We start from the raw sequence: 11,387 nt of genomic DNA, 5'->3' as shown, positions 1-11,387 counted from the left end.
CGCATGCCAGTAACACCTCGTCCTGGTCGCCATACCTCGCAGCTCAAGGCAGTAATAGCGGCGGACAGGCTCACGGGACAACTTAAGGGGACATTGTTCCCAACGGAAGCCAGAGCTTGCTCGGTGTTCCATATCCCAACAATGACAGCCTGGAACAGAGGAAGGCTTATGCTGACTATATAATGGATGGGTACAAGGGCAAAACGAGCTTTTGTCACCCGTACTAGAACCAGAAGAAGTAATTTGGAGGAGGGCAATGGGCCAGATAGGTTGAATGCCAAGCAGGTCCTGGGCACGCGGTTAGGTAGCTGAGAACACAGAAAATGCAGTTTATTTGGAGACATTTTAGGAACATTGCACCTAAGCTGTGATTATCTTGCTCTGCCCTGTTGACTGGTGTGCCAGAGGCACGTGCACCTTGGGCATGCCAGCAGACGTCTTCAGACCCTGCTGCTGCCTTGGGACTGCTGCTTTTCAGAGTCAACCTGAGCTATGGCACGCTCATTGGTTCGAGTTACTTTTCGAACCCACAACAGCCTACACCCAAGCAGACCCCGCGGTGAGGTTCTGCTATCAGGCAGGGAGAGCTACCGTCTGCCGCTGTGAAGCCTTGTTTTGCAGGCGACTCCCAAGTCGACAGATACTTTTTGTTGTTGTTATCTGATGCCAACCTTGTCCCGAATCACACTGTCAGATTCTCACCTCCTTTTTCGACCCCATGGACTGAAACAAAGTCGGCCATCATCTTCAATTTCTTTCACACATTCTCCACTGACAAGTTCTGACAAAATGTCGGGATATCGTTGTCAATGCCGTGCCCTCGGGCAATGGAGGCATTGCAAAGCTCAGGAGACCTGTGTCGGAGCACACTTCTACCTCAACCGCTGTCACCACTGCCGGGTATGTCTTGTCTTTCACGACCCGAAGAACACGACGCTGACAAGACTTTCAATAGGTCGCCAACTGTGGCCCCGTCCTCCTCGAGAATAAATACGCCATTCCATCCGTACCATCCAGTTCCTTTGAACCCACCCCCGGCACCGAAGAGGAGGACTATCCAACCGACATTCTTCCACCTGGTATGAGCATCCATCGGGCCTGGGGAAAGCAGGATAACTTTGTTCCCGGCACCCGCCCACTTCAGCGCGCCAAAGACACTGGTTGTGGTTTTCCTCAGTACAATTGGCATGATGAGAAGCAGTAGAGCCGCCCCGACATCAGCTACAAAGAGAACCTGGAGAGGAAGCAAGAAGAATACTTGGATTCACTGATGTCGGTGGCGACTGAGGAGACGAGCTTCTACCACCCTGATAGTCCTCCCAAGACAAACAACCCTGATGGGACCACTGGCAGTGAGGAGAAGACTGCTGGCAATGACAACGAGCTTGATGGCTCTGGGGAGGTGGAGAAGGCCATGGGTGCGATGACATTGGGCAGCCCTGATGTAGAGAGCCGGGGACAGTAAGAAAGCCTAAGGCATCACCGGTGATCATAGCAAAGGGCTGGGGGAAGAGGATGATACAGGAAGCAGAGTAATATGGGCTTGTAATGTGGTAAATCAAAGGCTTAGAGAGTTAAAGGAAAAGTTATTGTGACCCCACACAGGCGTGATAAAAGTCAGTCCCCCACTGCTTACCGCGATTGACAACTTCTCAGCTTAGTCTTTCAACACTGGAACCTTTCCATCCCATCGATTACCCATCTGGTGAGTTAATCCGAAGTAAGCCATGGTCATACGCCATGAAATTCCCTTACGACCACCGTGAGGCCTGTTTCAGAACGTCTCGCGTGTCTCTGATGCTGTCACCAGCAATAACACGTGCTATTGTCTTTCTACTATTTAATTCAAGGCAAGTCCAACACCCGCGACCTTTTCCGTCACCATCACTTCAAAACAGACACCGGAAGCATCCAATACCACAACGCCGATATGCCCTACCACTGTCAGTGCGCCAATACCGGGCAGGATTATGCCAAGTGTAAAGCTAAAGGGTATTGCTCTACATACGGCGAATCAATAAATCGTTGCCCGATGTGTCAGGTACGTTGTATGTCCCGGTTCAAACTCATTCGTCCCTCAACCTAATACTCGAGAACCTTACTTCGCAAGGGACATCGCCGACAATGGACCCTTTAAACGCCACGAGAGAAAATATCCATTCAAATCATTTCTAGGTCCTCATCGGGAAGCTTTCAGCCGCGGGAATATTAAAACGGACGAAGGTCTGAAGAATAATCTCGAGGAGTGGATAGCTGCATTGGAGCGAGTGGCAATGGGCCAGGATACTGCTCAGGAACTTATGAACTTTTCGCCTTAGAGCTAGAAATGTGGACAACTTCAGTCGTGCTGGAATTTCTGGGGACGGCAACAGTGTTGGTGGCACTGCTATCGTTGTGAACACAGGTAGGTGGACCTGTCAAGAAGCGCAAACCCGAGGACCAATCAGTCAAAAACCAGACCGAGCAAGCCGGCGGCGGGAACAAAGTTAACGCTCGGAAGAAGAGATTCCAGCCAAACCAACATAAGAAGAGCCCATTGTAGGTAGATGAGATGGGGAAGGCCTGGGGATGAGACAGTGGTAACGCTGATCGGGTCGTTAAACAAGAGGTCAGTGAATTGCGGAGATGTAAGGTTGGGTCAGGACATTAAGCAACAACGGCCAATATTTACAGTCTTTGGTGAGAGATTGCTGTGGCACAGAAAGACGGCTCAAGTCTAAACCGTCGGGTTTTCCTGAGTTTAGCTACCTGCATCACTTTTGGTTGTTCTGATACGTACCTAGGTAATTCCCAACAAGACAAATCAAACCGCAAAGGGCGTTGTTCACTTTTTAACCTTTGCCTCTTCCCTCTCGCTGAACCGGTCCCCAAAGAGATCAAAGTGTGGCCGCATAACAATGGTGTACTTGACCAGCTCCTCCATGCAATCCACCAGCCTATCCCTGTTGGAGCTTGGCTTCAGTCGGTTTCCCCCATCCACAGGATCATTGGCATCCGTAAAGTGCGTCCATGCTTGCGGGATGGAACTCTGGTTTGGAATGGTAAACATTCTCATCCAACGGCCCAGAATACGCAGAGAGTTGACGGCGTTGAACGACTGGGAACCGCCATTGACCTGCGCAATAGCCAAGGTCCTCCCCTGAGTGGGTCGGACAGAGCCGGTTGAGAGTGGGATCCAGTCGATCTGGTTCTTGAAGACGGCGGTCTATGCAAGAGTTAGCCAGAAAATCTACCCAGAATCTTTGTGGGAGGAGTCGTACTAAGTTCCCGTGTTGTTCGGGACTGATCCAGACATGCCCGTCACTCCACTTGCTAAGCTCCCGAAGCTCACGCACTTTGGGATGGTCGTGCTGCTCATCATCCTTGACTGGGAGACCCGCTGGATCGTACACTCTTACATCACAGCCGAGGCGGAAGAGAATGCGTGAAGCCTCGTACGCAAGAAGCTTGGAGAATGATCTGATAATTGTCAGCTAATGCGTATCCATCGGTAGACTCTTATAAAAAAAAGCAACTGACCGCGCCCGAAGACTTCCGTAGAGCACGAGGATCTTTAGCCTGTCCTTATTTTGAACGAGCAGCTCAGTGTCGACCATTTTCGCCGCTGTGGCCAATTCGAGCTTCGACACCCAATCTGACTCGGAGATTTCATCGCTCAAAAGGAACGGACGGTACCGCTTGCGTATGTCCTGGTCTTCATCGCAGGGACGGATTGCAAAGGATTTGAACTCGTACGTGGAGTCATGGGCCGGCTTCACATGCTCCCTCATCGCCTCTGTGTTATTCAGGTCTCCCATGTTTCGAATTATTGTTTGCATGTGGCCTGTGAATCTGAGTCGGGTGGCCGGAATGAGCCTTCTCTTCAGGATCCCGGGAAATTTCATAAGAGAATTGTAAATGTTGAACAAAATGTAAACAATTTGGAAGATTCAGTGGCATGCCAAGTGATAGTTCCGTGGGAAAAAAGAAAACATTTCTAATATCCCCTTCACGAAGTGGATCCCGCCGAGATCTGAACTGTGGGCCAATCATCGTGAGGGAGTGACATACCGTTGCACGGCAAACATCTATCGACTCCACACTAAAGAGCAACCTTGGAACGAGTCTGAAAACAGCAAATGCTTCTCCTCAGCACGATATTCACATGTCGACACCTGCCTCGCCTAAGGCTCAATGTGCCCTTGATGCTCACTCGATAATAACAGTCATCTCCCGTCTCTCCACCGGAGCCTGCCTTAACAAGTCATCCCCCGTCACACACTTGTCCAGCGAGACCTTGGGAATCACCAAGTAAAGCACCCCGACCCTCTCCCAAATCGAAGTACGACCCCTGAAACTCCTCACTTTTCTCAACGTCATGAAATGCGCCCCTCCATGGCCACTCTGCTCTTCAGGATTCCACCTGGTCGCATACATCAAAACACTCACCAGCTCCCCGTCAAAGTGCTTTTTTGTCCACTCCTCCTCCGTCATTTCCACACTCATAGCAACAAAGGACAGTCTCCCAGCAATCCGATACTGTTTCGTATCCCACGGAACATTCTGGTCAGACTGAACTGACCTGCTGCCCACCCTGCCCGCCCTGGCTGTCCAATCCCATTTCTTCTTGCTTTCGCTAACTGGATGTCGTGTGGAATACTTCAGCACATACGGATTTTGGAGCACAATCGCATCTGGCTGTTCTGCATCGAGAGCTTCACCAGAATGGCATTCCCTCAGCCTCACCGTTCGTGCAGGCATGTTATTCTCTGCTAAAGGCGCCGAGTTGAAGACGTGAAATTCCGCTACCCAGAGGGGATGGGGGGGCTGCTTCGCCGAGATGGCGTCAATCATGTCCGTCATGTTGGAACAGTGCTCGATAGCGGGAGGAGCCCGCCAGGAAACAGGCCCCTCCCATCCTGCCCAGGTCCATGACGGAAGGTGTGGCCTTCGAGAGCAAGGCTCTGAGATGAATGTTGTTTCTGGCTGTATACTGCTCCGGTGATACCACCCGCTCGCTGACATGGCAAAAGTAACTTGCGTGGTGGAACAGGCTGGGACACTGCCGTCGAGGTAGAGAGGCAGGCCGTGGAGGAGGTAAAGCTCAGGGAAGCGTCTGTACATGCTGGTGATTCCCAAAAACGCTGGCAGGGAATCTGTACCGTGGGTCAACCTCCGGTGGGAGTACGCCCGAATGTGCTCGTTAAGTCCGCGGAGTTGCGCACGGAGGGTGGCGCTGAGGTGCGGCGGGAAGCCATAGTCCAGACGGTATGGATCGTCCCCCCCGGTATGGACGGAACCTTCGGTGCTACAGAATGGGCCTCCGCTCGAAGCGTCACCTTTGAAGATCCCGCCTAGCATGAAGTCGGCCATGACAAGCTCTTCATCTTCTCGCTCTTTCCAGAGAACTTTGCTATTGGCCGCCCCGTCATCGTCGGCAAGCTCTTCAACTTGTGAGAATCTGTGAAAGAGCTTAGTGTCGATACTCTCTTGAGCAGCCATGTTTCGACATTCCCAGTAGACTTGATGTTCGGTAAAGACGATGCGTCTGTTGGAGAGGATACCTTCCTGGTATGTCCAGCCTCGCGTCCAGTGGCTTGATTCGAGAATGTCACGGCGCGGATCTCGAAGAGTCGAGACTAGAGCGTTCCCGCTGTCAAGAGTGTAGTGTGGCTGTGGTCTTCGGGGGGTGTCCCGAATACCCGGAAGACCGTGACCGGCACCGTTGCCGGCCGCGGCGACAATGGTTACTTCAGCTGCCTCATAGATGGCTGCCATTTTGGAGACCAGATAGGCCTTTTCATCACCGTCTGACTGGTTGATGCACAGCCTGTCGACCCAAAGGTATCGCAGTCCGATATCCTTCGTTGCACCAACGGCATCCAGGACGGTCCTTGGCCATTCAACTTGATCCTCAGGGCTTGTTCCCCACACGTAGCTCAACGCGGCGTAGGGAACCCCCCACGGTTGGACTTCTACCGTGGGAGGGTCCGCTTCGCAGTCAATCACCCTGAAGCCGCGTTCAACAACATCATCTGAAGTCCTGCTCCTACAAGCGTTCCCATGTTTCTTCATGCAGTTATCCAGCCAGTCTCGCACGAGACCTAAATCCACCTCGTTTCGCAACACCCTTGGACGCATCAACTCTTCAGGCGCCTCGTCAGCTCGCAACCGACATATCATTCCCACCGAGGGAACCTCTTTCTCAATCCAAGTATGCTCATGCCCCATCGGCGGCAGCCACTCCAAGTCAGGAACAACAATCATAAAGACCGAATCTTGAAGCTTATCCCACATCTCCTTCCATTCCTTCAACAGGTCAATTTGAAACAGCCAGCTCTCGCTGCTAGGGAGAGCAAGCAGCTTGTACTTTTCGTGCTTGTCTGGCTGCACCCTCATTTGCCGGAAGAGCTGGCATAAAGGGCACTTTGTGTCTGGCTTCAGTCGGTCTTCGAAATAATGGATAGGTACTGCGTCTTCAAAGTACCAAGACCCATCCTTTGCTCGAACTGGGGTGCTGCGGGGTTTCACCCCAGCTTTCAACTCTCCATTACGCCATGCTTCGAGAACTGAAGGGGCTTTGTCGAAGTAGTTGTCGAGGTCGAAGGCTTGACATTCTGCGCAGAGGGGTGAGGTTGGGTCGTGTCTTGGCCTCTTCTGTCCCGTCGGGCTGCGTTCTGGTGACTCGGGGTCGCTGTGCTCCGGTTCTCGTGGCTCAGGGTCCTTGCCTCGTTTTAGGGGGTTGCGAAGGTTTGTGACGGGCATTTTGGCGATATAACTCTCTCATCTGCAATAGGTACCTAAACAAACGCAGGCGAATGACATGGATTTATGTGTGAGTCAAGGTTGATCATTCTTTGGGCCAGGCAGACCGCAAGGCTGGACTGAGCACTTCCCTGCAGCGTCCGGTCCCCTGAAACGTGCAGTCGCCAAGAGAGCTCTGCCACCGCCACAGCTGAGGGTAGCTCCTGGGCAGCGAGCCTCGTTGTTTTTTCTGTGTCGTTAATGACTTATTAAGCCTCAACGTCAGAACTTTGCATTTCCTCGAACAAGATGTTGCCGAACCACCACCTCGATTCGAACCTTTGACCCGCCGACTCGAGCGACAAACCGTGTCACCAGATTGCCATGTATCAAACTCTGCGTGGAGAAGAATTCCGCGTCGTCCATCTACTTCCCGGAGAATTTGACGACGAAATTAGATGCGTCTTGGAAATACGACCACCCGACATCAAGACTGCATACGAAGCTCTGTCATACCAATGGGGCGATGATAGCAACTTGAAGACCATCCACATCTTGCATCTTCGCCGTCCCCCAAACCCGCCGGACAACAGATTGGCAAGGGCTCGCTTACGAAAGGGGCTGTCCATGGTTATAACACGCCTCTATATCATCTTCGTCTGGTACTACATCCGCTCAATCGAGTTCAGGCTCAACCTACAAATGGCCATGATGGTCTTGAACTTGCATTTTTGGTGGCACTGGTTTGTCTCAAAGATACCAGACGTTGTCGATAAGATGCTCGGGACAAACCGTGGAGGTTGGCCTACAGCTTTCGAGCGACTGATGTTGAAGACTTTGACTTTGACGACCTGCAAGTGCCACCGAGCCTTGATCTGGCGCTTCGATATCTCCGATCGGGAACGGCTTCCCGGACACTTTGGATCGACGCGTTGTGTATCAATCAAAAGGACGAGGCGGAAAAGCGAATACAGAATCAACGTATGCAGGCAAGCTACGCCAATGCCTGGCGGGTCGTTGTGTGGCTTGGGGGGTATCATGTTATCACTGCTGAGAACAGCGCTTGCAGCGAAGCGGATTACTGTTCGCAACGCCGCCAGATTGAGAAAGCCTTCTATGTATGTACTGGACTAAGCAGCTGGCGCTTTGTCTACTCCTGGCTATTTAACTTGGACAGGGTATTCGCCGAACAAGCTGTTGCCGGTCTGATTGACATCGACAAAAGAGGATGGTGGGAAAGACTTTGGGCTATACAGGAGATGGCATTGGCTACAGGGAGGGTCCTGCTACAATGCGGCAAAAGTGTTTGTCATTATAACCTTTACTGCGCCATGAGGCTGAAGATGATTGAACGGTTCGATAACATGACTGACCTTCAACGCACTTCCGCGGCAGCCATGCAGACATTTGTTGAAACCACAGAGTTATTTCGTTATCCGGAAGATCTGTTGCCTACAGGCTCTCTAATCAGACTATGGCTTGTTCAACTCATCTCTCGTGCCGCTGGCCAAGAGCGCAGGCAACAGTTCAGAAAGCAGAAGCTAACACTCAGACTACAGTATATCCTCCTGAGGACCAGTGGCCACTTCAAGTGCCGGGATGTGCAAGATCGACTGTATGGTGTTCTCGGCATTGCGGGAGGCTCTATAGTTGGAACTAAGAACAGAGCTCTGCGGACTTCGTACTGAGATTGGGCCACAATAACACTCGGTTTCAGCTGGTGGCACTACGGCGTGGATTAACAAGGCCCCATATTCTTCTTTTCATCTGGGACCAGTCGTATACCCGGATCGCCCAGTACTGGCCCATCTTTCGGCCGCAGTTTGTTATCAAGGACCAAAAGGAAGTTCACGAGGCAATCGCTCGCTCGTCCAGAGACAGTCACGATAAAGCTCAGTTCTTCATGGACCTGGCACAGTATCTGGGAACTCGAACCGGCAGATTGTCAATTCTAGATTGTGCCAACTGCATGGCTGACCAGGATTTCCAAGCGCCCTCCTGGCCACCGGTTTGGACCAGACCTATCGATCACGATGCCTATGTAGTTGCCATCAGTCAGGACTACGTACCTCCTGACAAGTTCCACTTCAGCACAGATTCAAGAACTCTTACTCTACAAGGACGGACCCGAGGAACCATCAACGTTGTGCGCATCATCAACACCTCACCGCCCGATCACACCCAGCCGCTGCAGCGAGCATTTGAGATATGGCCGTATCTTCCCATGGAATTCAAAATAACAATGTTGGTAGACTTGTCATTTCTGCTGCTGTTTTTCAGAAACGTGTTAGCCACGAGGCGGACCGCTACCATCGCACTCATGAAGCGATGGTTTGCGGCTGGCAGCCCTGAAGGCACAATCGAACATCAGATCAGGACTGTGAGACTGACTGATTGGGACCGGAATTACCCGATGTGTCTGGTATGGCGTCTTTTCTTCAAGGCCGTCTGGCGGGAACTCCGGCATGGGCACTGGCGACGGAAGGGTGCGTATGGTATGGTTCGCCTTCGTCTTAGCATTGAGCTTCCCAAGTATACACTACGCGATTAATCACCTGGAATCGCTGCGGGTCATGTTTCGGAGAGCGATGTTCTCGATGGAGAACCGCGGCCATGATACCACACTGGTTTATAGCTTCGACGCTAGAGCTGGTGAGATGGGCGTTCTGAAAGCGGGCGAGGCCGTTCCAGGTGATCAACTCGTCTTTGTTCCAGGATTTTACCATCACTTGGTCTTGCGAAAGCTGAGTGACATGAAGAAGACACAGTGGCGGTTGGCTGGCCTTGTTGCTATGGGTCCCACGGGTGCCCTCGAGCGAACAGCTTGCACCTAAGCCCAGTGGGAACAGCACGAGAGGGATGGGGCATTGCAGGAATATTTAATTATATAGGAGAGGCATTCCGTCCTCTCCTCCCTTCAGGAACACTGGTGCCTCTCTATGCCGCTAGAACACTAGAACCCAGCAGCTCCCCAGATGTAAACCAACAACCTCGGTGACCCAACAAGCGCCGTAGGCCACCCCGACCGTCCCATCCCAGATGGAATCTACCCGAAAACGGGTTGTAACCATCCCTTCTCCTCCCCAGATCCTTTTTCCACTTTGTCCTACGTCGTCAGCACACTCCGCTGGGAAGCTTGATCTGCTGACTGTACCTCCATGCGGCTGCGCCTCCACTTGTGAGACACCAAACAGCTGGGGGCCAAAAACGAGTGTATGTCTCACTCGCCCACCATGATGCGACAACGGACCTATTGGATCTGACTGGCTTGAGCCCATCTACCGATCAGAGCAGGATTACTGCGTGGCACTTTTCAGCGTTCATGAAGCCCAATGTCGTTACCTACCTACCTAACTAACCGTTAGCTAACCAGAAGCCGCAAAACTGAGCGACTGACGGCTTGCACGAAACTCTACCTAGATATGACAACAAAAGTCAGAGTTCAGTCCTCCAAGATGCATTTCCTGCGCAGCACCCACGTTATGATGGAAAAGTATTAAGAAGAAGAAATTGAAGGCCGAAATCGGCATCCGTAATGTAAAACAAGCCTCAATGGTTCTAACCGTTGCCAAAGAACCCCACCCAGACACCTCATGAACAAGAAGCCTCATAATAAACTTCGTTGGCCCAAACCTAAACCCGTAAACTCAACGCTCAACACCACTCCTGCCATAACCCACCCGGTACCAAACTTGAACTGGCTGGGGCCAGTGTCAAGACCACTCCAAACCTCACTCAACACCCACCTCCCCATCTCCAAACCCCTGGTATAGTCCCTGCACAAAAACGGCACCAAACAACATGGCAGCGTTACACGCCCCCATCCCAACTTCCCGGCCTCAACTCAAGAGGCTCAGCAAAGCGGCTCAGCCCCCTCCATGACCAACACCTACCTCACCACCAATCTCAAACTAACAGGGACTTAATTCAGGTGCCTGCAAAGGTCCAATAAACTTTTCGTACCTATCCGTCAATCACGGCCTCACAGTCGAAAATATTTTACGTACAAAGTGGCAGATGCTTACGTTACTTACCTATGCGGGCCAACAAAATAAAAACTCTGCTTCTTACATATTATCAACCCCACCCCACAAGGCCAAATGATCCAACATCCATGTGTCCCCAATCTCCCAAACTGCCATCTGACACCGAAATCGGACGCTGGGCTCATCCCCATTTGGAAGTCGAGGCTTGATGACAGCTGGCTGCACGTCCGGAAAAGGCTCCAGAAGAGCCTGTTCGTAAAGACATGCACTCGATTGGGTGACGTGGCTTTTGGTGAAAAGTAGTCAGACGGCGAGTGACAGCAAAACAAACTTTCACAATTCAATGGATTGTTACTCATCAATGATATTGAATGCTTTCATGAGAGAGACCATCATGATCATATCATCATAATATCCGCGGCCGCCAATTCCCCATAATCCACCCAACTGATATCAATAGCACCAAAACACACCACACACACACACACACACACACATCTCTTTTCATCCAAAACAAAAGGGGGTATCCAAAAACAAGAAAAGAAAATTTGTTGTACGTAGTAATCCCACCCCTATCCCTCAGTGGCGGTGGCGGGGGTATCTCTCATCAAAAGTCCTCCATTCCATCATCCAAAAAACATCCCTAAAGAAACAAAAAAGAAAATACAAAAAATAATA

The 11,387-nt window shown here is 51.4% G+C and overlaps 3 protein-coding genes across 3 annotated transcripts; 1 reads left to right on the top strand and 2 right to left on the bottom strand.

The window, feature by feature from the left end:
- Positions 1-663: 663 nt before the first annotated feature.
- PODANS_5_12557 (uncharacterized protein) lies at positions 664-1,204 on the top strand (the record flags this gene model as incomplete). The annotated part of the gene is made up of 2 exons (XM_001904335.1): positions 664-900; positions 956-1,204. 2 exons carry the CDS (start codon positions 664-666, stop codon positions 1,202-1,204), a joined length of 486 nt encoding a protein of 161 aa, XP_001904370.1.
- Positions 1,205-2,824: 1,620 nt separating this feature from the next.
- PODANS_5_12560 (uncharacterized protein) lies at positions 2,825-3,884 on the bottom strand (the record flags this gene model as incomplete). The annotated part of the gene is made up of 3 exons (XM_001904334.1): positions 2,825-3,184; positions 3,261-3,446; positions 3,525-3,884. The coding sequence occupies 3 exons, from the start codon at positions 3,882-3,884 to the stop codon at positions 2,825-2,827; spliced, it is 906 nt and encodes a 301-aa protein (XP_001904369.1).
- Positions 3,885-4,188: 304 nt separating this feature from the next.
- Positions 4,189-6,744, bottom strand: PODANS_5_12570 (uncharacterized protein; the record flags this gene model as incomplete). The annotated part of the gene is made up of 1 exon (XM_001904333.1): positions 4,189-6,744. The coding sequence occupies one exon, from the start codon at positions 6,742-6,744 to the stop codon at positions 4,189-4,191; it is 2,556 nt and encodes an 851-aa protein (XP_001904368.1).
- Between the last annotated feature and the right edge of the window lie 4,643 nt (positions 6,745-11,387).

Source organism: Podospora anserina, chromosome 5 (genome assembly GCF_000226545.1).
Source record: "Podospora anserina S mat+ genomic DNA chromosome 5, supercontig 2".
NCBI lineage: Eukaryota > Fungi > Ascomycota > Sordariomycetes > Sordariales > Podosporaceae > Podospora > Podospora anserina.
The sequence above is the reverse complement of the archived record's forward strand: the minus strand, read 5'-3'. Positions and strand labels throughout refer to the sequence as shown.